This window comes from Canis lupus, chromosome 9 (genome assembly GCF_048164855.1).
Source record: "Canis lupus baileyi chromosome 9, mCanLup2.hap1, whole genome shotgun sequence".
NCBI classification, from domain to species: domain Eukaryota; kingdom Metazoa; phylum Chordata; class Mammalia; order Carnivora; family Canidae; genus Canis; species Canis lupus.
The window spans coordinates 2,460,285-2,487,395 of NC_132846.1; the positions used below are offsets into that span (position 1 = coordinate 2,460,285).

Here is a 27,111-nt window from a genome sequence, read left to right on the forward strand (position 1 = left end):
ATATTTGCTGTGGGCTTTTCATAGTGGCTTTTAAGAAGTGGTTTTTAAGATGCTGAGGAATGTTCCCTCATCCATACACTCTGAAGAGTTTTGACCAGGAATGGATGCTGTATTTTGTCAAACGCTTTCTCTGCATCTATTGAGAGGATCATATGGTCTTGGTTTTTCTTTTGCTGATATGATGAATCACATTGATTGTTTTACGTGTGTTGAACCAGCCTTGCATCCTAGGGATAATCCCACTTGGTCATGGTGAAAAATCTTCTTAATGTATTGCTGGATCCTATTGGCTAGTATCTTGTTGAGAATTTTTGCATCCATGTTCATCAGGGATTTTGGTCTGTAATTCTCCTTTTTGGTGAGGTCTTTGTCTGGTTTTGGAATTAAGGTGATGCTTCCCTCATAGAACGAGTTTGGAAGTACTCCATCTCTTTCTATCTTTCCAAACAGCTCTAGTAGAATAGGTATGGTTTCTTCTTTAAACGTTTGATAGAATTCCCCTGGGAAGCCATCTGGCCCTGGACTTTTGTGTCTTGGGAGGTTTTTGATGACAGATTCAATTTCCTCCCTGGTGATTGGCCTGTTCAGGTTTTCTATTTCTTCCTCTTCCAGTTTTGGTAGTTTTTGGTTTCCAGAAATGTGTCCATTTCTTCTAGATTGCCTAATTTATTGGCGTATAGCTGTTCATAATATGTTTTTAAAATCGTTTGTATTTCCTTGGTGTTGGTAGTGATCTCTCCTTTCTCATTCATGATTTTATTAATTTGAGTCTTTTCTCTCTTCTTTTTAATAAGGCTGGCTAATGGTCTATCTATCTTATTAATTCTCTCAAAGAACCAACTCCTGGTTTTGTTGATCTGTTCCACAGTTCTTCTGGTCTCTATTTCATTGAGCTCTGCTCGAATCTTGATTAACTCTTTTTTCTGCTCGATGTCGGTTTTATTTGCTGTTCTTTCTTCAGTTCCTTTAGGTGCGAGGTTAGCTTGTGTATTTGGGGTTTTGCCAATTTTTTGAGGGATGCTGGTATTGCGATGTATTCCCCTCTTAGGGCCACTTTTGTTGTATCCTAAAGATTTTTAATGGTTGTATCTTCATTCTCATTAGTTTCCATAATCTTTTTACTTCTTCTCTAATTTCCTGGTTGACCCTTTGATCTTTTAGCAGCATGGTCCTTAACCTCCACGTGTTTGAAATCCTTCCAAATTGTTCTTGTGATTTAGTTCTAATTTCAAAGAATTATGGTCTGAAAATATGCAGGGGACAATCCCAATCTTTTGGTATCCTTTAAGACCTGATTTGTGACCCAGTATGTGGTCTACTCTAGAGAAAGTTCCATGTAGACTTGAGAAGAATGTGTATTCAGTTTAGTATGGATGTAAAGTTCTGTAGATATCTGTGAAATCCATCTGGTCCAGTGTATCATTTAAAGCTCTTGTTTCTTTGGAGATGTTGTGCTTAGAAGACCTGTCGATGGTAGAAGGCACTACATTCAAGTCACCAAGTATAAGTGCATTATTATCTAAGTATGTCTTAACATCGGTTATTAATTGATTGAAATACTTGGCAGCTCCCACATTCGGGGCATATATATTGGTGATTGTTAAGTCCTCTTGTTGGATAGATCCTTTAAGTATGATATATATACTGTCCGTCTTCATCTCTCACTACAGTCTTCAGGATAAACTTTAGTTTATCTGATAAAAGGATGGCTACCCCTGCTTTCTTTTGAGGACCATTTGAATGGTACATGCTTCTCCAACCTTTTATTTTCAGGCTGGAGGTGTCCTTATGTCTAAAATGAGTCTCTTGTACACAGCAAATAGATGGGTGTTTCTTTTTTATCCAGTCTGAAACCCTGAGCCTTTTGATGGGGTCACTAGGCCCATTCACGTTCAGAGTTACTATTGAAAGATATGAATTTAGTGTCATCATGATACTATTCAGTCCCTGTTTTTGTGGATTGTTCCACTGGACTTCCTCTTTCTTTTATGGAGTCCCCCTTAATGTTTCTTGGAGAACTGGTTTGGTGGTCACATATTCTTTCAGTTTCTGCCTATCTTGGAAGCTCTTTATCTCTCCTTCCATTCTGAATGAGAGCCTTGCTGGGTAAAGTATTCTTGGTTGCATGTTCTTCTCATTTAGGACCCTGAATATATCCTGCCAGCCCTTCCTGGTCTGCCAGATCTCTGTGGAGAGGTCTGCTGTTAATCTAATATTTCTCCCCATAAAAGTTAGAGATTTCTTGTCTCTTGCTGCTTTAATGATCTTCTCTTTATCTTTGGAATTTGCAAGCTTCACTATTATATGTCAAGGTGTTGAGCGGTTTTTATTGATTTGGGGGGGGGGAATCTCTCTATTCCCTGGATCTGAATGCCTGTTTCCCTTCCCAGATTAGGAAAGTTTCATCTATGATTTGTTCAAATACAGATTCTGGACCTCTGTCCCTTTCGGCGCCCTCAGGAACCCCAATTAAACGTCACTGAGGCTGTCACTTATTTCCCTTAATCTATCCTCATGTCTCTTTTTACCTCAGTTTCCCTCTTTGCCATCAACTTGTCTTCTATGTCACTCACTCGTTCTTGTACCTCGTTAACCCTCGTCGTTAGGACCTCTAGTTTGGATTGCATCTCATTTAATTGATTTTTAACTTCTGCCTGGTTAGATCTAAATTCTGCAGTCATGAAGTCTCTTGAGTCCATTATGCTTTTTTCTAGAGCCATCAGTGGCTTTATTATTGTGCTTTAATTGGCTTTCTGACATTGAATTGTAATCCAAATTTTTGTAACTCTGTGGGAGAGAGGACTGTTTCTGATTCTTTCTTTTGAGGTGAGATTTTCCTTCTAGTCATTTTGCTCAGTGCAGAGTGGCCAAAAACAAGTTGTATTGGGAAAAGGAGAAGAGAAAGAAGAAAAGAAAAAAAAAAGAAGAAAAAAAGAGGAGAAATGAAAAAAGGGTGGGGAGCAAACAAAACAAAAAACAAGGGGGAGTATCCTCTGATTCTCTATACTATAAATCCCTCGACTTCCCTTGGAACTTTCCTGTGTTGCTTGGTGAATAACTTGCTTTCCCCCTGTCGTCTAGCTTATCTTCTGGGGGAGGGGCCTGCTGTGCTGATACTCAGGTGTGAGCACTTGGGGGAGCTGCTCAGCCCCCTGCCTGGTGCAGGGCTCAGTGAAAGTTGTTTAACCTGTTTATCCCGTGAGGCCACTGTGAAGCTCAGTGAGGGTTGTTTATCCTGTGAGGCCCCGTAGCTTTTTTCATTACAGAGAAAATCATAAGTAATTAGTTAGTTGGCAAAGAATAATAATATATGTTTTTTAAAATGTCACAGATTCTGACAGGGCAGAAATTAAAATTGTAACTACATCAAAATGGAACCAATAGGAGGGAACCAGGGACAGGTCAACATAAAGATAGATAATGTACATAACACAACATCCCCAAGATTATGCGATCATAATAGAGCATAAAATTATTTTTAAAATGGTGAGGCTAAGTTACCAGGAAAAATCCTTATTTCAGGAAGTATTGGCATTTTAGAAATAAGTAATCATCACGTCTTCAAGATGACAGGGAGATTGAACAATAAACTGGAGTGTTTTGCGCATCTCAGGAAAGAAATGCTAAGATGGGATGGCCAGCCAATTACATAAAAAGTAATATATCACGGTAACCTTAAAACCATCCATTTAGGGTTCTTACCGGCAAAGTCTTGATCATATTGAAACCCTGACTGTCTTTGTGAATGCCACTAATCCAGTCTTCCAGTGGGATAACTTTACTAGGAATGTGATGCATAGATTTGAGATAACTACAGCTGTTCTTCAACGTTGGCACAATGGTTGTGACAGAGCACTGGGTAGATGCTCCCCAAACAACTAATCCCAATGAGGTTGAACCCTGAAAACATGCAAAGAAAGTAAGGTTATTTAAGGTAACTGTTACAGGCTGAAACGTGTCCACCCAAAATGTATCTGTAGAAGCTCTAACCCCAGGATATCAGAAGGCAGCTATACTCAGAAGTAGGGCCTTTCAAGAGGGGATGAAGTTAAGTTGACACCATCAAGGTGAGCCCTAATTCCATATGATGGCCGTCCTTATAACAAGAGGGAATTTGAACCCAGACTCCCGCGGTGCAAGGACTGGGTGAAGATGCAGCAAACTCTGATAAAAAAAAAAAAAATATATATATATATATATATATATATATACACAAAAATAAATAAAATAAACTTCCCCAACCCTGACTCTAATTAAAAATTTTTAAAAACCTTGCTGTTCTGGGCAGGTAAAGAAAAAAAAAAGATGCAGGGAAAGGAGGGCTGCCTGCAAGCCAGAGGGTGAGCCCTCCGGAGAAACCAACCCTGCAGACCCTCCACAGCTGTGAGATTATAAACTTCTGTTGTTTAACCCGCCTTGTGTGTGGCATTTCGCTGTGGCGGCCCAAGTGGACTAACAGGGCGACCAACTAAAGGCTATACAGAAAGAAACAGAGGGATACATTCAACCATAAATATCTGTTTGAGAATAAATCATAACAGAAAATCTTTTCTTTTTCCTCCAGGAAGAAATACATTGCAATCTGACAGGTGTGGGCAAACACTGGAAATGAGAAAAACTTGCAGAGAGGCGGGCGGGGCCGGACGGCAGAGCACTAGGGTCCTCGCCTCACCCGGCCCCGCCAACCCACCGGGATCACTTCCTAACCATCCTGAACACCTACGAGTTCCACCTGAGATGTAAAGAGAGAACCGCCGGAAGCTACAGACAGAAGGGTTTTTGCTTCTAACTAGGTAGGAAGGCGGAAAAAATAGCATAAAACAGAATCAAGTGGGAAAGGGGCCCCTGCGAGGAGCCAGGCTAGGGGGGCGGCGGGAGCCTCGGGACAGCAGAGCCCGCCCCGGAGATGTGGGGACTTTAAAACTCCGCCCCGGACTCTTCCCCAACGCAAAGGCCCAGGCCCGCAGCGGGGGCAGCGGAGCCTCCAGTCTCCCGGGGTCACTAGCACAGGAAGCGCCCCCAGGGAGAAAGCCCCCCGCCTCGGCCGACCTCGGTAAGGGGCGGAGCGCGCGCCCAGCGGGGCCCCCGGAGAAGCCAGTCGGTCCGGCAAGGGCTCCGGGCAAGGCGGCTGCGCCCTGCGGCCAATGGGAGCTGCGACCCGGGAGCGCGATTCCAGCAGCGCAGGCCCCGAGCCCAGGGCGCCGGGGACACAGCCCCGATTCCTGCGCTTCCCCGGGGACAGGCGGAGGCTGGGAGGGCCCAGGACAGCGAGGACGCTCCTGCCCCCAGCGCCCCCAAGCTGTGCAGGTCAGCGCACCCGCACCACCGCAGGAGCACCTAGGCCAGTGCAGACTGGGAGCTACGGGTGGTTACTGCGGGGAGCGGACTACAGGCCTGGAGACCTGGTGGCCTCCAGTGGTATCCTTCCTCCTGGTGTCACCGTGCGCCTGGGAACGCTGGGGCCACCAGGGAACAGGGGCCTCACGGGGTCAACAGCTCCCACGGAGCCCAGCACCTGGCAGGAGGCGGGGCATCTCCCCCAGGTGTATACACCTGAGAATCAGCACAGCAGCCCCTCCCCCAGAAGACCAGCTGGAAGAACCCAGGAAGAGCAAGTTCTCGACCAAGCAGCACTGGAAAGCTCCAGTACCAAGGGAAACAGTAATATAGAACTAGAGGGTCCCCCTACTTTTAAATTTTTTTTCCTTCTTCCAGTACAACTCATTTTTATATCAGACTAAAAATTTCCAATATTTTTTCTCTTTTTCCACCTTAACTACAATATTTTACCACGTCTTCACTTTTATTTAAGTTTCTTCCTTTTTGACTTTCATATATCTACAATTACACGTCCTAGATATATTTTCCCCTTCTGGATTCCCTTCAACATACTCAATTTGGGGAGATATGCAAGATATGGGTTGTTGTTTTGTGGGTTTTTTTTTTTCTCTGCCTCATTTTGTTCTACAATGGCAGAATACCTTCAAAAAAACATGAACAGTATACACCCAGAACCAAGTAAAAAACCGTGCTGGTTCATTCTGTGAGATTATATTTTCTCTTCCTTACCATTCTGCCCCAATATTTTATCTCATTTATGTTTTGGTGGTCAATGTTGGGGCTTTCTACAAGTATGGCTCTTTTATATGAATTTGGGACTGAGTATCTTCTATATACTCAGAAGCAAGAAGATCACCTTCTAGGGCCACTTAGGTAGACTACATTCTCCTGCCACTACAACTTCGTCACCACCACCATCTCCCAATCCACCCCCAACAACAAATGTTGGAGAGGATGTGGAGAAAGGGGAACCCTCTTGCACTGTTGGTGGGAATGTGAACTGGTGCAGCCACTCTGGAAAACTGTGTGGAGGTTCCTCAAAGAGTTAAAAATAAACCTGCCCTACGACCCAGCAATTGCACTGCTGGGGATTTACCCCAAAGATACAGATGCAATGAAACGCCGGGACACCTGCACCCCGATGTTTCTAGCAGCAATGTCCACAATAGCCAAACTGTGGAAGAAGCCTCGGTGTCCATGAATGGACAAAGAAGATGTGGTCTTCAACGGAATATTACTCAGCCATTAGAAATACCCACCATTTGCTTCAAGGTGGATGGAACTAGAGGGTATTATGCTGAGTGAAGTAGGTCAATCGAAGAAGGACAATCATTATATGGTCTCATTCATTCGGGGAATATAAAAAATAGTGAGAGGGATTAAAGGGGAAAGGAGAGGAAATGAGTGGGAAATATCAGAGAACATGAGAGACTCCTAACTCTGGGAAATGAACAGGGGGTAGTAGAAGGGGAGGCAGGTGGGGGGACGGGGTGACTGGGTGACGGGCACTGAGGGGGCACTTGACAGGATGAGACTGGGTGTTATACAATACATTGGCAAATCGAACTCAAAAAATATACAGGAAAAAAGAGGAAAACTTATGAAATAAACCCATTATTTTTATTTTTTTATTCTTCTGTGGGGTATGGAGCAGCAAAGAGAGAGAAAGTCTCCATCAGACTCCCCACTGAGTGAAGAGCTCTGCTCAGACTTGCTCTCATGACCCCGAGATCCTGAAAAGAGCTGATATTAAGAGTCGGACGCTTAACCAACTGCACTGCCCAGGTGCCCCTACAGTAAACCCCAATATTGCACCCAACTCACTGATGCTTCCATCCTTTACTGATGAGCACCTAGACATTTTTTTGGATGATGTAAATAAAATCACTTCTGCATAACATTCTGAAAAGAAGTTATTCACTTGACAATCGCTGTATTTCACAAAGGTATGTTTTTAAGAGGAATTTATGCACAATACATGTGCTTGAACCTTGAACAATATTAAATATTCAGCAAAATTTGATGAATTATGTTGGAAATTTTAAAGTATTTTTGGAATTTTAAAAATGTAGAAATGCTGGGGTACCTGGGTGCATCTGACTTCAGCTCAGGTCGTGATCCCAGGGTCCTGTGCTCAGCAGGGAGTCTGCTTCTCCTTCTCCAGCTCCCTCTGCCCTTCCCCCAATTCATGTTCTTTCTGTGTCTCTCTCAAAACAAACAATTTTTTTTCTTAAATGTAGAAATACTAATAACTGTAGTGATGCTGTAGACTCTGATACCTCTGTCCCCATACTCTATAGCCATTGAAAATGATATGTCTTTAAACTTTTTTACCAAAACACATTGAACCAAAAGCTACATAGGGTTCTATTAAAGGAAATATCACTGCGGTGGGAGAGAGGCACAAATTACATGAGAGACAGGGAAGCAAACAAAAGAATCCAAACTGTTGGATATTCTATAATACAACTGATCCAATTTCTACAATTCAATGGCAAGTGAAGAAAATGGACTGGTACCTACAATGCTTCAGAGAAAATAATCACATACCATGTGGATCTGGTTTGGAACCCAATTCAAACATAACATCAAAATATTTTTTGAGAAAATTGGGAAATTTGATTATGCACTAGATTTTGTAGATACCAAAAAATTAGTTTAAAAAGTTTTAGGAACAACAATTGCATCATAATGGTTATATGAGAGATAATGCACATATTTTTTAGAGATATATATTGAATTATGGAAGGAATGAAATTACAAGTTTGCTTTCATTCTAAAATACCTCAGACTATAAACCAAAACCCAAAAGGTGGGGCGAGGATGATGAAACAAAAATAGCAAAGTCTTGACTATCATTTGAGTACTAAGTATACAGAAAATTCTGCTTTGGTCTATATCTGAAAGTCTCCATGATAAAAATAATTTTGGCATTGTAGAAGAATATTTAGTAACTCAAAAGGATTAAATCATACAGTTAAGTGGAAGGGATAACATGTTCAAAGTGTACATATAACACTCTCCCAGTTTTAGGAAAAAAAGAAAAGTACTGTCAGTTCATAGTGACAGAGCATTTTCCATGTGCCATACATTGTTTTAGGTGCCCTATTTGAATGATCACGTTGAATTCTCAGAAACTGCCCATGAGGTAGGTGTTATCATACACATTTTGTGGATTAGGAAACTTAGCCATAGTAAAGGACCTTCCCACATTCACAACAGCACCAGGAGTGTGATCTATACCAGGCAGTCTTGTCCAAAGCTCACTCACTGAGCCGCTGTTGTGTAATGCTGTACGGCTTGGTCATTCTTGAGAGGCAGGATTATGTGAAATTTTCCCTTCCTTCTCTTAATTTACAGTGTAAGTTTTCCATAATTAATAGAGTTTTTTGTAATTAAAGGAAACCTTACTTGACGTAAAGCTTTGCTAGCCCCAGAAATTTTCATTAGGTAACTATCAGTGTCGTCAAAAGAACCTTCAACTTTGACTTCCAACAAATTTGCATTTCCAACAATGACTTTCAGGAGCGGTATTTCAAGTGTTCGAACACCTATGGACACAAAGCCATAGGTTAAAACTAAATTATTGTGTGCCAATTATAGTAAAAAAAAAAAAAATTCAGAAACTAAAAAAGAAAAAAATTAAAATCATAAAAATTTTATTTATTTCTTTTATTCCCTTTTTTTGTAGATTTTTTTTATTGGAGTTCAGTTTGCCAACACATAACACCCAGTGCTCATCCCGTCAAGTGCCCCCCCTCAGTTCTCATCACCCAGTCACCTCGTCTACCCACCCGCCTCCCCTTCCACTATCCCTTGTTTATTTCCCAGAGTTAGGAGTTTCTCATGTTCTGTATCTCTTTCCCACTCATTTTCTCTCCTTTCCCCTAGGATATCTTTCACTATTTTTTTTTTATATTCCCCATATGAGTGACACCATATGATGATTGTCCTTCTCTGATTGACTTATTTCACTCAGCATAATACCCTCCAGTTCCATCCATGTCGAAGCAAATGGTGGGTATTTGTCCTTTCTGATGGCTATTATCCCATTGTATATATAGACCACATCTTCTTTATCCATTCATCTGTCAATGGACACCGAGGCTTCTTCCACAGTTTGGCTATTGTGGAGATTGCTACTATAAACATTGGGGTGCAAGTGTCCCGGCATTTTACTGCATCTGTATCTTTGGGATAAATCCCCAGCAGTGCAATTGCTGGGTCATAGGGTAGCTCTATTATTAACTCTCTGAGTTAATAGACCCTTCACACAGTTTTCCAGAGTGGCTGCACCAGTTCACATTCCCACCAAAAGTGCAAGAGGGTTCCCCTTTCTCCACATCCTCTCCAACATTTGTGATTTCCTGCCTTGTTATTTTTTCCCATTCTCACTGGTGTGAGGTGGTATCTCATTGTGGTTTTGATGTGTATTTCCCTAATGGCAAGTGATGTGGAGCATTTTCTCATGTGCTTGTTGGCCATGTGCATGTCTTCTATGGTGAAATTTCTGTTCATGTCTTCTGCCCATTTCATGATTGGATTGTTTGTTTCTTTGCTGTTGAGTTTAATAAGTTCTTTATAGATCTTGGATACTAGCCCTTTATTTGATATGTCATTTGCAAATATCTTCTCCTATTCTGTAGACTGTCTTTTAGTTTTGTTGACTGTTTCTTTTGCTGTGCAGAAGTTTTGTATCTTGATGAAGTCCCAATAGTTGATTTTTTCTTTTGCTTTCTTTGCCTTCCTAGATGTATCTTGCAAGAAGTTGCTGTGGCCAAGTTCAAAAAGGGTGTTGCCTGTGTTCTCCTCTAGAATTTTGATGGATTCTTGTCTCATATTTAGATCTTTCATCCATTTTGAGTTTATCTTTGTGTATGGTGTAAGAGAATGGTCTAGTCATGAAAATTTCAAACAATTTCATAATGAGTAGCTAGTCAAGATTCTAGATCATCTACATGATGTATTATGAAGGCTTCATAATGGCTACAAATATAGTTAGTAATTTATATAGAGTTAACTCTGATGGTTCTTAGAATAAGTTAGCTTCACAAATATTTTCTCACAGAAATCTCACTCCCTCCATTTGGAAAGGTTACTTGGACAGGAATGATCACACTGAGCTGCATGGCTCAGTTTCAGAAGCCATCAGCCCACCGTTGCCAAGACAAAACTAAGCAGGTCACATGACATGTCATCAGGCCAGTTTCTGCCTGCAAGCCACCTGCTTAGAATCGCTCCACACTGAGAAATTTAATAGAAGAAGAGATTTGACAGACCATGTAGTCTATCTGCCATCATTGCTAATCAGTAAATCGGGGCTGAGAAGGAGAAAATCATTTGCCTGAAGTCTCATCTGTAGCAGTTTCCTTTAAACCAAAGTGACCTGGCCAGTGATTCCTAAACTATCACTGGATATTTCTGTTAAAATGCAGATTCTGATTTACCAGGGTCTGCGGAGAGGGCTGAGGTTGCACATCCCCCACCTCAGCTTTACTGAGGTATAACTGACAAAGAATATTGTATGTATTTAAAGCATATAACGTGATGATTTCATATATATATATGTATATATACACACACACTGTAAAGTGATCACCAAAATTAAATGAACACACTCACCACTTCACAGTTACTTTGTGTGTGTAGTGAGAACATGTAAGATCTATTCTCTTAGCAATTTTTCAAGTATACATACGTATACATATACATAGTATATCACCATCATCATTGTAATTATAATTTTGAGGGAAAGAGAATGTAGGGAGAGAGGGGGAGAGGGAGAGAGAAAATTTTAAGCAAGTTCCACACCCAGGACAGAGCCTAATGTGGGTCAGTCTCATGACCCTTGATCTCACAACCCTGAGATCATGACCTGAGCCAAAATCATGGGTCGGATGCTTAGCTGATTGAGCTACCCAAGTGCCCCCAATACAGTATTATTAACTATAGGCCTCAAGCCATATGTTATATCCCCTAGAACTTGTTCATTTTACAAGAAGTTTGTATCCACTGACCAACATGTCCATTTTTTCTACTACCTAACCCCTGGCAGCCAGCATTTATTCTATTTCTATGAGTTGGACTTTTATTTTTTTGAAGATATTTATTTATTTATTTATTTATTTATTTATTTATTTATTTATTTATTCATGATAGACACACAGAGAGAGGAGAGAGAGAGAGAGAGAGAGAGGCAGAGACACAGGCAGAGGGAGAAGCAGGCTCCATGCAGGGAGCCTGATGTGGGACTCAATTCCGGGACTCCAGAACCACACCCTAGGCCAAAGGCAGCCGCCAAACCACTGAGCCACCCAGGGATCCCGAGTTGGACTTTTAAAACTTAGATTCCACATCTGAATGGGATGATACAGTTCTTGTCTATCTCTATGTGGCTTATTTCACTTAGCAAAATATCCTCCAGTTTCATCTATGTTGCTGTAAATGGCAGAATTTCCTTATTTTTTATGGCTTAATAATAATCCATCACACACACACAAACACACACACACACACACACCTGTTTTCTTTATCCATCCATCCATCAACTGACACTTATGTTGTTTCTGTATCTTGGCTATTATAACCTGCAATGAACATGGGGTGCAGATAGCTCTTTGAAATACTGATTTTGTCTTCTTCAGATATACACCCACAAGTGGGATTGCTGGATCATATGGTAGTTCTATTTTTAATATTTTGAGGAACTGCCATATTGTTTTCCATAGCGGCTGCCCCAGTTTGCATTTCCACCAACAGTGTACGAAGGTTCCCTTTTTGTCCACATCCTCACCAACGCTTGTCATGTCTTGTCTTTTTGATACTTGTCATTCTAACAGGTTTGAGGTGATATTTCATTGTGGTTTTGATTTGAGTTTTCCCAATGATTTGTGGTGTTGAACCCCTTTTCCTGTATTTGTTGGCCATATGTCTTCTTTGAAAAATGTCTATTCATTTGCCCATTTTTAAATTGCATTATTTGTGGGATTTTGTTTTTTGCTATTGAGCAGTATGAGTTCCTTATATAGCTTAGATATTAACCCCTTATCAGACATATGGTTTGCAAACATTTTCTCCCACTCCAAAGGCTGTCTTTTCATTTTTCTGATGGTTTCCTTTGCTGTGCAGAAGCTTTTTAGTTTGACATAGTCCCACTTATTTACTTTTGTTTTTGTTGCCTTTGATTTTTGTGTCATAACCAGAAATGTCAGTGCCAAGACCAAAGTCAAGGACCTTTTCCCCTATGTTTTCTTCTAGGAGTTTTATGGTTTTAGGTCTTATGTTTAAGCCTTTAATCCATTTCATTAATTTTTGTGAGGGTGTAAAATAGGGGTTCACTTTCATGGTTTTGGATGTGATTATCCAATTTCCCCAACACTTTATTGAAAAGACTGTCCTTTTCCCACTGTGTGTTCTTGGCTCCCTTGTCAAGGATTAATTAACCATATATGTGTGGGCTCATTTCTGGGGTCTGTGTTTTGCTCCGTTGGGCTATGTGTGTGGTTTTTATGTCAGGACCATAAGGTTTTCATTAATATAGTGTTGTAATATAGTTTGAAGTCAGGGAGTGTGATACCTCCAGTTTTGTTCTTTCTAAAGACTGCTTTAGCTACTCAGGGTCTTTAATGTGATATAGAACATTAGCAGAATAAAGAGCAAAAATCATTGATCATCTCAACAGATACATAAAAAGCATTCAACAACATTCAATGCCCATTCATGATAAAAACCTCTTGACAAATTAAATATAGAAGGAATGTATCTCAATACAATAAATGTCACATATGACAAGACCATAGCTAACACCATATTCATATTCATCATACTTGTCATACTCAAAGCTTAAAACTTTGCCTCTAAGATCAGGAACAAGACAAGGATGCACTGCTCTCGCTACTTCTCTTCAACATAGTACTGGAAGTCCTACCCAGAATGATTAGGCAAGAAAAAGAAATAAAAGGAATCCAAATCAGAAAGGAAGGAGTAAAATTGTCTCTGTTTGTAGATGGCAGGATCTTACATAGAGAGAAGTAAAGTTGTACAGTACAAAGTCAAAATACAAATATCAGTTGTGTTTCTATACACTGACAATGAACTATCCAAAAGAGAAATTAAGAAAATGGTCCCATTTACAATAGCATTGAAAAGAATACAATACATAGGAATAAATTTAACAGAGGGTAAAAGACCTGTACATGAGACATCAGTGAAAGAAATTTAAGAAGACACAAATAAATGGAAAGATAACCCTGTGTTCATAAATTGCAAGAATTAGTATTGTTTAAATATTCATACCTAAAGTGACCTACAGACTCAATGTAATATCCATATCAATATTCCAATAGGATTTTTTTACAGACTTAGAAAATCACCTCTAAAATTTGTGTGGAACTACAAAAGACTCTGCACTTCTAACAAGCAGCCAGTTGCTGCTGATGTGGGTGGTCTAGGTACCCACCCTTTGAGTAGCATGCACTGGGCTTTTCTTTACAAAGAGGCAATTGAGTTGATTTGCTGGTTACTATTTGCTTCCATCAAACCATCCAACAATGAATCTGGTATATTTTAAAGCTAAAATACTTATAACACTGTGGAATTTGTGCACAACAGAATATAAAGAAATAAAAAAAGAACAGAGATTTAAAAATCCAGAATGGAAAAAAAAATCCAGAATGGTCAAAATTACAGGTCAATTGTTTACTGTATTCTGAAACCAGTTAAGACAGGACACACTCTTCAAGAAGTGATGTTGGAACAATTAGCTGACCACCTACAATATATCAAAACAAAATCTAGATAAACTAAAGACTTGGATGGAAAGTTAAAACTATAAAATTAAAACTCTAAAATTACTTGAAGGAAATATGGACAATTAGTCATATAACCAATGAGAAAAGATTCTAAGGGTTTTAAGAGGAAATGTTTATTTTAACAGTATTTAAGTCTACAATATTGATTGAAACAGAAAGAAATGTCCTCTAATTTTTTTTATAATTTTCATCTGTATAAGTCATATTTGGTTCTGTTTTTCACATGAGGCCTTCTTAAAAGTCCTTAAAAGTCCTTTCATTATGGTTCATATATCTTCATTTGAGATTTCTACATATACTTGTTTTATAGTGTCTTTCTGATTTTTCCATTATCTCAAGTCCTTGGAAATTAAAGATTGAGTTCATGGCATACCTGGGTGGCTCAGTCAGTTAAGCAGCTGGCTCTTGATCTCAGGTCTTAATCTCAGAGTCATGAGTTCAAGCCCTGTGTTGGGCTCCATGCTGAGTGTGGAGCCTACTTAAAAAATAAATAGGGATCCCTGGGTGGCGCAGCGGTTTGGCGCCTGCCTTTGGCCCAGGGCGCGATCCTGGAGACCCGGGATCGAGTCCCACGTCGGGCTCCCGGTGCATGGAGCCTGCTTCTCCCTCTGCCTGTGTCTCTGCTCTCTCTCTCTCTCTCTCTCTGTGTGTGACTACCATAAATAAATAAAAATTTTTTAAAAATTAAAAATAAATAAATAAATAAATAAAATAAAATAAAAATAAAGATCAAGTTCTTGGAGAGAGAGAGCCTGTGGACTCTTTCTTATGTTAGGTCATTTTCTTACATAGTTTTAAAATGTTTTTCTCAATTCATGTTCAAAGGAGATTAATTTTTCCATGGAAATCTATGTTCCCTGGATTATGGAAGTATTCCTACCAAGGGTTTTATGCTTGCCTAGACTGGGGCCTATGTGCTATAATTATTTCTCAGCTTTGGATTCCAACAACTGGTTTGTGGTCTCTTGGGGTAATAGAGTCTTGGAACTTGGGGTTTTTACCAGAGATCCTTTTTTTTTCCACTTTGAGTCTCATGGAGATGATAATCCCCTGAGCTCCCTCTTTGGGTTGGTGGGTAGAGTTTTCATGATCCCCTTTTTCATGATTTAAACTTCTAGCTTTACTTAATATCTTGGTTCCAGCCTCCTACCACAAAGTCTATTCTGTTAATGCTTGGGCATTAAACTCCATTCTTCTGCCTATATGGCCCATACCTGGGACTCACATCCTCAGGGAGCAACTAAGTAGCTCATTTCTTTGACTTTGAATTCCCCATTCATTTTTGGTGACAGTATTTTCTTCTCTTTCCCTCCCTTCCCTTCATCTTCCCTTCCTCTCTTTCTAGCTCAGATATTTACTAAAATTTTTGTTTTATTTTATTTTTCCGGTATGCTGTTTCTCCATCATTTTAATAAGTTTCATATTACCTTTGTAATGAATAAATGCCATGGAAAAATGAGGAAAATAGAACATTACTCAAAAGCCATTTTTTTTGGCTTAAAATAAATACCTGAAATAACTATGACAATACTGAAGTAACTAAATGGTTTTCTTTTCAGAGGACAGCAAAAATCTAAACTAAAATCCTGTGTAACCTTAGGCTGCTAACTTACCCTCATTTTTAAAGGATTAAAAATCTCACCTTTAAGAGTTGTAAGTATTAAATAAAAAATACATAAAAATAATTAAGTACCTAGACTCACATGTAGTAAGTAATCAAGAATTAGAAGCGAATACTGTTACTAGTAGAATGCCAGCTATTATGTAAGCCAAGGATAATGGAAATATCAGAGTATATTTTACATTCAAGAAAAACAACATCATCTCCCTTTGATGTTCCCAATAAAAATAAACTTACCTTTTGTATTAGGTATGACCTTAACTTTTAAAGTATGAGATTTCCCCAGATCAATGTATTTCAGGACATTGAGGGATAGAGAATCATCATGTTGAAACCAATAATTACATGGTTTTGCATATATAGTCCAAATTCGTCCATTCCTGTGCCCCAGGTTATATAAGAACCAGGAGTCTTTTTGGAAGGTAATATTGCTGAGTATTCTTTCAGGCATAGTAGCAATAGCCAAAGCATTCTTAGCATCTAAAATGTTTGTGATCAGGAAGCTGCTGTAACCAGGAATCACCACAGTCTTCTCTATATCCAGATCTTGAAATGAGGAATTAATGCCTGGATCTAAAACAGGAATAATTTATTATAAAATAAAATAGCTAATGTTCTTCAAGCATACTGGTGGACGTAATTGATGAAAACATTATTTGAGTTTTCAAACTATGGTCTTAACCAAAGAACACATTGGCCAGATTTGAGGTTGGAATTCAAATTATTTTGTAGAAAGAGTATCACAAATATGTCAAGTGCAAATCTATATTTGAATCTTTACTATGAAACTAATTCTATAAAATCCTCAGCAGAAAAAAAACACCCACGTAGGGCTAAGTAATTATAAGAAAGCTGATTTCTTTACTTAGAACTGCCAAGAGCCTTAATAACTTAGAATATTTATTGTGATTCTATGAGCAAAGGATAACATAGCCAGTGTTTCCCTAGGACCTAGAGGTCTGCCTATCACATAGACGGTGCTCAACAAATATTTGTTGAGTAGATGAATAATTGTTTAGGAAGAGCATGAGAATTTAAAAGAAACTAGACTTTAGGGCAGGATTATGAGGAGCACCATCATGTAAGAGGATGTAAGGGGAATCACAAGAAGGCTGTTTCAAGGAAGGGGGGTTCGCCATGATCAAATGTCTTTGATAGGTCATGAAACCACCAATGTACTCATTCTGAAAAAATAAATAGAAGTAGTCAGAAGACACCCTCATAATTTCCTTTATTGTGTAAGCATGCTCTAATTTCTCCCACTTTATTATTATTTTTATTTATTGGAGAGAGAGGAGGAAGATAAAAGAGGGAAGAGAGAGAATCCCAAGCAAACTCCCTGCTGAATGTGGAGTGGGTCTCAATCCCAGGACCCTGAGTTCAAGACCTGAGCAGAAACCAAGAGTCAGATGACTAACTGACTCATAATCTCTCTCCTCCCCAACTGTCACATAATCTCTCTCCTCCCCTTGTAAGCAAAATTCCCCCAAGAAAGTTGCTTTCATTCAGTATCTTCAATTCCTCCCCTCCCCTTACTGTTTAGAACTTAATCCAATCAGATTTTTGTCTACACTACTCCACCCAACAAAAGCTTTTGTCAGGGTTACCAACCACCTGCCCATATCTGCTGGCTAGTTTTCCTTGCTCATCTCCCCTGACCTACTTCTCTTCTTCCTGAAAGACCTTCCTCACTCTCAGTGTCTCTGAGAGACACTTTCTCCTAGTTCTTCTCTGAGCAGACCACCCGCTCTCCTTTCCTGACTCTTTCCCATCTCTCTAATCACTAATTGTTGCAAAACCAGAGATTGCAACTTAGACCTTTTCCTTTCCATATTTATACTCATCTTCCAGGTTATGTCATCTGGTCTCATAACATCAATTGTCATACAGATACTGACTGCTCACATTTCTATCTCCCGTCCAGATGCCTTGCCTGAACTCCAGGTGTGTCTTCCTAAATATAAACCTCATTTCTCTACTTGGATAAGTAACAAGTATCTTACATTTGATATAATCTCTCTCTTGATTACTGCAATCATGAAACTGATATCTCGGCTTTCCTTCTTGACCTCCTTCCTCCACCTGCCCAGTCCTCTCTCAATGCAGGAGCCAAAGTGATCTTGTTAAAACCTAAGTCCAATCATGTTACTTTCTCCAGTGGCTTCTCATTTACTCACAATAGAAGCCAATCCTTAGAATAAACTGTACTAGCTTTGGCTTTGTATCATACATAATCCTTTGAATAGAAATATTCTACGTGATTATTTTAGTATGTAGGGCAAAATATACATGGACTTCCTATTTTCTATTTCTTCCCTTTTTTTGGACTTCCTATTTTCTTTCACTTCTGAATACTGCTGAAGACAAAATAACATTATAGAAATAAATGACAGGCACTACTATTGATGAAATATCAATGAAATTATTGCTAGGTTGTATTATATTAGAAATCAAAAATTCCTCCTAACCATTTGTAGGCTTTAGTAGATTACCAATGGGACTAAATTTTGAAATCTACTGTTCACCTATAAATGTGCATGAACAATATTCCCAAAAGATGATTTTTAATTTTTTTCTAGCCATCAGAGTTGTACTGTATTATTACACTTACTTTGTGGTTGAAGAGTAAGTTTATAGGAGACATTTCCAAGTTCACTAACAGAAAGGGAACTAAACAAGCAAGAGCTTGTATTCGCTTCTTCTATTCCAAAAGGGTCTATCACTTCCGCAATGACAGAAGACAAAAATCCTTCAGGAGTGTTATGTTGTAATACCTTTCTTATGTAAGCTGTTCCGGTTTTCCTAAAAACCAAATCAACAAAAATAAAACCATCTGGATAAAACAGTAGTTTCAATGAGTGAGTCTGTGAACATTGGATTTACAAAATGTACCACAAATGGTCAACAAATGAATACTTGGTTAACATTTTTTCGACCTCACTAGCAATCAATGAAACACCACCTATAGCAACTGAATACAGTTTTTCACCCATTAAATTAGCAAAGATTTTTATTTTATTTTATTTATCTACGATAGTCACACAGAGAGAGAGAGGCAGAGACACAGGCAGAGGGAGAAGCAGGCTCCATGCGCCGGGAGCCCGACGTGGAACTCGATCCCAGGTCTCCAGGATCACGCCCTGGGCCAAAGGAAGACGCCAAACCGCTGCGCCACCCAGGGATCCCAGCAAAGATTTTTAAATGACACGGTTCAGGAGCAGCAAGAATTGAGTGGAGATAGACACTCATCCACTACTGATGGACTGCAAGTTGGTACAAACTTCCCAGAAAGCAAATTGACACTATGCATTAAGAGCTCTAGCATTATGTTTATCCCCTCTGATTCCATAAGTCTAGTGACAGGGTTCTATCCTAAGACAATAACTTGAAACAGAAAAAAAAAAAAAAAAGCTTTCCACAGAGATGTTCATCATGGTATGATGATAAGAATTAGAAGAAACGCCAACGATAGGAAAATTAAGTAAGTGATAATACATTAGTACATGATCTACTTAGAACAAATGCAACAATTAAAAGCATATTTAGAAAGCATTTTTAATTACATAAGGATAGTGGTCATTTATAATGTCTAAATGAAAGAAGGTTAAAAGTGCTAATTAAAAAATTAAAATGCTGTTAACCTAATACTTCTCCCCATAAATATCAGTGAGGGTGACAGAACTTGAGAGTCCTAACTCTGGGAGACGAACAAGGGGTAGTGGAAAAGGGAGGTGGGTGGGGAGTTGGGGTAACAGGCAAATCATAGAGACAGAGGGTAGACTTGTGGTTGCCAGGGGGTGGGAGGGAAGAGTCGGAGCAGTCACTGGGTTTCTTTTTGGGGTGATGGGAATGTTCTAGAATTAGTGGTAATGATGGCACAACATTGTGAATGTACTAAAAATTACTGTATGGTATACGTTAAATGGTTAAGATGGTGCACTTTATGTTACATACATTTTATCTTAAGAAGTCTTTAAAAAGTAAAAAATTAAAAATTAAAATGCATATTTAAAAGGATTAATAGGTAATTCATCAAAATGAATTCAGTTGTGATTTTAATTTGCTTTTTCATGTTTGACTTTTTTAGAAAGCTTTATTTCTTTGAGAGAGAGGGAGAGACAGAGACAGGATGGAGGAGCAGAGGGTGAGGGACAAGCAGACTCTACACTGAGTGCAGAGTCTAGTGCAGAGCTAGATCCCAGGACTCTGAGGTCATGACCTGAGCCAAATCAAGAGTTGGTCACTTAACCCACTGAGTCACCCAGGTGCCACCATGTTTAACTGACTTTTGGGTAATTTGTACAATGAGTAAGTACAAGGAAAAAAATCTATCTTTAAAATGTTAACTTAGGATACCCACATGCAAAAATATAATAAATCTAGACACTGACTTTACGCCCTTCACAAAAATTAGCTCAAAGTGGATCACAGACTTAAGTATAAAATGCAAAATTATAAAACCAGTACAAGATTAATGCAGGAGAAAACCTACATGACCCTGGGCATGGGGATGACTTTTTAGATACAACACTGAAGTCACGATCTGTGAAAGAAAAAAATTGATAAGTTGTACTTGATTAAAATTAAAAACTTCTGCTGTGTGAAAAACATTGTCAACAGGATTAGAGGAGAAGCCTCAGACTGGGCGGGATGGGAGGGGGCACCGATATTTGCAAAAGACACATTTGATAAAGGATTATTATCCAAAATAAACTGCAGAGAAGGAAAAAAAGCCTTTTGTTTCCCCTCTACCTCCCCATATTCTGCATCTAAGGCCCTGGAAATTATACTGACAAAAGACAGATTATAAGAGGAAAACAAATAGAATTTATTAATCTGTGTGTCACGTTTACACACCAGAGAAAAGTCAGCGATAAGGGACTCAAAGGGATGGTTAGAATCCACAGTTTTACAAAACATTTTAATAAGGAACAGTAAATTTGTAGAGAAATGACAAGACAAAGGAAAAGGGGTTTAGGCTTTCAGGAGCGCCAACTTGCAGAAAAGTTAATACATGAGGGAAACTAATGAAAGATAAATCTTATTTAGTAAGATTTATTATGCAGATGCCACTCAGGTCTCCAGGCTGATAGAATCTTTGGAGATTACAGATCGTCTTGCCTTTTCTGGTAGGGAAGGGGAAGGCAGAGAATTTTTCTTTTCATTTTCTTTCTTTTTTTAAAAGATTTATTTATTTTAGAGAGAGAGAGAGAACACAAGCAGAGAGAAGGGCAGAGAGAGAGAGGGAGAGAACATCCTCAAGTAGACTCCCCTCTGAGTGTGGAACCTGACTCGGGATCTCACAACTCTGAGATCATGACCTGAGCCAAAACCAAGAGTTGGATGCTTAACCGACTGAGCCACACAGGCACCCCTCTTTTTTCTTTTTTTACATTTCTTTTTTGCAAAGATGTTATGTATTTATTTATTTGAGAATTTTTCCTTTTTCTCCATGTGTGCTTAATTGCTTTGCTGGGCTTTTTTCTTCAGTTTTTTTCTAAGATGAGAATTCAGACAAATGATAAAAGTCTATGTTCTTTGTTAGAAGACCAGAGGAGAAGCATCAGCTCTGTCATTTATCAGTTGAGTGATGTCTGTAAAACCCCCATCCCTGTGAGTCCCAGTGTCCTCACATGTGTTTTAATGAAGGGGCTACTTGGGTTTCAAGTCAGGGATTTTTTTCTTGGGTCTGCTTCTTCTCAATTGCCTCCACTGAAAATAATCCTTATACCAAACTGGAATATTTTGGGGTGGTATATTCTGATCCCTTACAGTACAAATCACTCTTACAAACTCAGTAAGAAGACAAACAACCCAATTAAAAAATAGCAAAAGATCTGAACAGATACTTCACTAAAGTAGGTATGCAGGTGGCAGATAGGCACATGAAAAGATGCTCCACATCATAGGTCATCAGAAAATGCAAATTAAAATGACAGTGAGATGCCACTACACACCTATCAGAATGGCAAAGATGATTGGGGCACCTGGCTGGCTCAGTCAGTAGAGCATGTGACTCTTCATCTCAGGGTTGTTACTTCCAGCCCCACATTGGGTGTGGAGCCTACTTAATATTTTTTAAAAATTAGTAAAAAATAGAGTGGCAAAAATACAAAATGCGGACATCACCAAATGCCTGCAGGGTCGTGGAGCAACAGGGACTCGCATTCACGGCTGGTGGGAATGCCAAATTGTACAGCTGCTTTGGAAGACAGTTTAGCAGTTTCTTACAAAACTAAAAATATTCTTACCATGGGATCCAGCAATCACATTTTCTGGTATTGATCTAAATGAGTTGAAAACTTAAACTCACACAAAAATCTAAACAAGGATGTTTATAAGGGCTTTTATTCCTTTTTTTTTTTTTTAAGGGCTTTTATTCCTAATTGCCAAAAACTTTGAAGCAACCAAGCTGTCCTTCAGTAGGTGAACAGATACATATCTGTGTTGCATCCAGATGGTCATATGTCAGTGTAGGTTCATAGGTAGTAACAAGCGCACCACAATAATGGAGGGCATTGGTAGTGTGGAAGGGGGTGTGGGTGTGGGTGTGGAGGGGGGTATACGAGAACTCTGTACTTTCTGCTCAGTTAGCTGTGGACCTAAAACTTCTCCAAAAAAAAAAAAAGTGTATTGATGATAAAAAAAAAAAAACTTAGCCTCTTGGCATCTGAAGTCAATGACCAATGGGCAGGCAGCCACCTTAACTACCAAAGCTGTCTCCCTCCTCCACTGGTGTGCATTATTCAAGTGTCTAGGATTGCTCTTGGGGGTAATCACGCTCTACCATCCCAGGAGAGGTAGGAAACCAGGTTTTAAAGGAGTAGGGAAGGGGATTTGGAATAATGGGCTTAAAATTAGAGGTGTCAGGGAGTTCCTGAGGCAGAGGAGTATCTGAGTGGGGAAAATATTACAAAAGGACAAACATCATCAGACTTAACTACCTACATGTGCACAGCTCCCATTCAAAGATTGATGCTCTCCTGCCCCCACCCCCTTCCTACCTTCAATGACGCTGGGGTTTTTAAGATTCATTTATGTATTTGAGAGAGGAAAAAAAGAACAGGAGGAGGGGCAGAGGGGGAGAGAGAGAGAATCTTTAAGCCACCTCCCTGCTGAGTGTGGAGCCCAATGCAGGGCTCAATCTTGAGACCCAGAAATCATGACCCTGAGATCATGACCTGAGCCAAAGCCAAGTGTCGGACACTCAGCTGACCAAGCCACCCAGGTGTCCCCCAATAAAACTATTTTAATCAAGGTTCCTATAGCCTAGGGTGTTACTACTCCAAGGGTCACGTCTTTGTCCTTAGTTTTCGCAGTCTGGGTCACAACTGTCTGCTCCACACTTTAAAACACACCCACCTTTCTTGGTTTATACAGCCTCATATTTTCCTGGTTTTCCCTTTGTCTCACGCACTGCTCCTTCTAAGCCCTCTTAGCAAGGGCCTCCATCCTTACCTGCTCTTTCTTGCTGGAGTACCCTAGGTCTTTTCTTCTCTGTACAGATGCATCTAAAGCCAAACAACTGCATTTGGCAGAGCTCCTGTTCTGGCTGTGAGCAACAAAATCATGCATCCATCCAACCACCAACTTCACATGTTTACCTGGTACCTAACAAACAACACAAACTGTATATTTCTAATACGGAGCCCTCGGTTACCCTGCATAATCCTGCACTCTTCATTTCAGGAAACAATGGCATCATCTACCCAGCTGCAACTAGAAACCCTGATCATTCTGGATGGTTCTTCTGGTCATACCTCTGACAGGAAACCTACCATCAAATCCTGTCTTCTCTCAAGTGCACCTGCTTCAGCCACCTTCATCTCTTACCTATGTTACTTCAATAGCTTTCCAAAAGGCCTGGAAACTTCTGGTCTCACCCTGTCCCGTACTTCTCATAGTAGTCAAAGAGATCTTTCAAAAGCATAAATCATTCTTTCCATAAAACTCTCCAGGCTTGGCACCCAGAATAAAATTTAAATTCCTCATGTAGACTAAGGTACTTATATGATCTGACACTTGCCTACCTCCTTGATTACCTTCCCACCACACCATCTCACTATGCACCAGCCACATAGGCTTCCTTTCTGCTTGTTAAAGATACTGAATTTTTTCTTGTTGCATGCATCTACACTTGCAATTTCTTTTGACTGGAAAGCTTTTTCCTTAGCTCTTTGCTCTTTGTTCTCAGCTCTTTGATGATCCTTCTCACCAAATTTATTTTCTTCTTAGGATATATTAAATCTAAAACTATTTTGTTTAAGGACACATGGGTGGCTCAGTGGTTGAGCATTTGCCTTTGGCTCAGGGCATGAGCCAGGGGTACTGGGACCGAGTCCCATATCAGGCTCCCTCTGGGAAGCCAGCTTCTCCCTCTGCCTGTGTCTCTGTCTCTGTGTCTCTCATGGATAAATAAAATATTTTTTTAAAGACCCTATTTTGGTTTTTTTGCTTATCTATTTGTCACCTGTCTCTGGTCATTAGAATGTCTTCATTTGGGTAAGGACCTTGTCTATTTTACTTACTACAATCTTCCCAGTCCCCGTATAAGACTCGACACATAATGGACACTCAATAACTATTAACTGAATTAATGAATAGCCTTACTAAAAATGTGTAAATGATTTTTAATAATAAATTTATTTTTTATTGGTGTTCAATTTGCCTACATACAGAATAACACCCAGTGTTCATACCGTCAAGTGCCCCCCTCAGTGCCCGTCACGCATTCACCCCCACCCCCCGCCCTCCTCCCCTTCCACCACCCCTAGTTCGTTTCCCAGAGTTAGGAGTCTTTATGTTCTGTCTCCCTTTCTGATATTTCCTACCCATTTCTTCTCCCTTCCCTTCTATTCCTTTTCACTATTATTTATATTCCCCAAATGAATGAGCCACAGTAACTTCTTGCAAGATACATCCACGAAGGCAAAAGAAACAAAAGCAAAAATGAACTCTTGGGACTTCATCAAGATAAGAAGCTTTTGCACAGCAAAGGATACAGTCAACAAAACTCAAAGACAACCTACAGGATGGGAGAAGATATTTGCAAATGACATATCAGATAAAGGGCTAGTTTCCAAGATCTATAAAGAACTTATTAAACTCAACACCAAAGAAACGAACAATCCAATCATGAAATGGGCAAAAGACATGAACAGAAATCTCACAGAGGAAGACATAGGCATGGCCAACACGCACATGAGAAAATGCTCCGCATCACTTGCCATCAGGGGAATACAAATCAAAACCACAATGAGATACCACCTCACACCAGTGAGAATAGGGAAAATTAACAAGGCAGGAAACAAATGTTGGAGAGGATGTGGAGAAAGGGGAACCCTCTTGCACTGTTGGTGGGAATGTGAACTGGTGCAGCCACTCTGGAAAACTGTGTGGAGGTTCCTCAAAGAGTTAAAAATAGATCTGCCCTATGACCCAGCAATTGCACTGCTGGGGATTTACCCCAAATATATAGCTACAGTGAAACGCCGGTGCACCCCAATGTTTATAGCAGCAATGTCCACAATAGCCAAACTGTGGAAGGAGCCTCGGTGTCCATCGAAAGATGAATGGATAAAGAAGATGTGGTTTATGTATACAATGGAATATTACTCAGCCATTAGAAAGGACCAATACCCACCATTTGCTTCAACGTGGATGGAACTGGAGGGTATTATGCTGAGTGAAATAAGTCAATCAGAGAAGAACAAACATTATATGGTCTCATTCATTTGTGGAATATAAAAATTAGTGAAAGGGAATAAAGGGAAAAGGAGAAAAAATGAGTGAAAATATCAGTGAGGGTGACAAAACATGAGAGACACCTAACTCTGGGAAACAAACAAGGGGTAGTGGAAAGGGAGGTGGGCCGGGGGTTAGGGTGACTGGGTGATGGGCACTGAGGCGAGCACTTGGTGGGATGAGCACTAGGTGATACGATATTTGTTGGCAAATTGAACTCCAATGAAATTTTTTTTAAAAAGCTAGATTATTTAAGATAAATAAGTTTACAACTTTAAAGAAGGCAGTAGTTAGTAATGGTGTGCTGTGCATTTCACCTCTCATCTCCATGCCACTCAACATGGAGAAAAAAAATGCTTCTGTCGTGATAAGCCAAGAGGAACTTCAGGGGAAACACATTGTAACCTGACCTGTCTCCTGAGGTTTGGGGGGCATAGGATCAGAGTTAGACTCATCCTAAGAAAATAGAGTGGAGACAGACAAGACATCTAGGGCTTGGGGTTATAGATGCAGGGATGAAAAAATAATAATTTTAGGGACACCACCTGGGTGGCACAGTTGGTTAAGTACCTGACTCTTGGTTTCAACTCAGGTCTTGATTTCAGGATCACATGCTCTGTGCTCAGTAGGGAATCTTGAGATTCTTTCTCTCTCTCCCACTTCCCTTTCCCCTCCTGCATGTGCTGTCTCTCTAAAATAAATAAATAAATCTTTTAAAAGTATATCAATTAATTTTAGACTTTACTTGAACATACATGTAAAAATCTTGCATAACATGAAAAAAATTCTCAAAACAAAAACAAAACAAAAATCCAAACAATATAAAGTCTCAACCCAGTCAAAGAAAAAAAAAAGGAATGAGAAGAAAAAGAACCTCAAGATAAGGTAAACATAACTCTTAGTTACAAAGAACAAACCAGTGGTCATCAGAGGGGAGTTGGGTGGGGTGATGAGTGAAAGAGGTGATAGGGATTAGGAAGTGCACTTACTGTGATGAGCAGTGCGTAATGTATGGAATTGAGTCACTATATTATATGCCTAAAATGAATACAATACTGCATACTAACTATACTGGAATTAAAAATAAATAAGCAAGAAGATACAGTAAAAATGAACAAAGAATATGGTAAAAATGAATTCAAATATATTAGTAAAGGAGAACCTGGGTGGCTCATCAGTTAAGCTCTTGCCTTCGGCTCAGAGTGTGTTCCTGGAGTCCTGGGATGGAGTCTTACATCGGGCTCCCTGCATGGAGCCTGCTTCTCCCTCTGTCTGTGTCTCTGTCCTCTGTGTGTCTCTCATGAATAAATAAGTAAAACATTTTTAAAAACCAAATATATTAGTAAAAAATTACTAAGTGTAATTGGACTAAACTCTCCATTTAAAAGACAAAAATTGTTAGATTGGCTAAAAAAACCATAAAATCCATGTAAGTCTTTTATGAGAAATATATAAGCAGGTGAAGTAAAAAATCACATACCAGGCAAGTATGGGTTTGTAAGGCGGCTAGTAAGATGATATGGATAACATCATACCCTTGCAAAACAAACAAACAAACAAACCTAAAACCCATTGTAATTCAACAACAGAAAAACA

General features: G+C 39.5%; 1 protein-coding gene across 4 annotated transcripts in view; it reads right to left on the minus strand.

The window, feature by feature from the left end:
- Window positions 1–27,111, minus strand: part of CATSPERB (cation channel sperm associated auxiliary subunit beta) — a 146,176-nt gene that overhangs the window by 20,196 nt on the left and 98,869 nt on the right. For all 4 annotated transcript variants that reach the window (XR_012036267.1, XM_072837788.1, XM_072837786.1 and 1 more), the window contains exons 18-21: window positions 18,383–18,573; window positions 16,009–16,344; window positions 8,752–8,891; window positions 3,703–3,900 (exon numbers count right to left, since the gene is read on the minus strand). Coding sequence is in view for 3 of the 4 variants with exons in the window: in XM_072837788.1 (XP_072693889.1) it covers window positions 3,703–3,900; window positions 8,752–8,891; window positions 16,009–16,344; window positions 18,383–18,573 (865 nt within the window). In the remaining variant the exon portion in view is untranslated. The remainder of the gene's footprint in view (window positions 1–3,702; window positions 3,901–8,751; window positions 8,892–16,008; window positions 16,345–18,382; window positions 18,574–27,111) is intronic.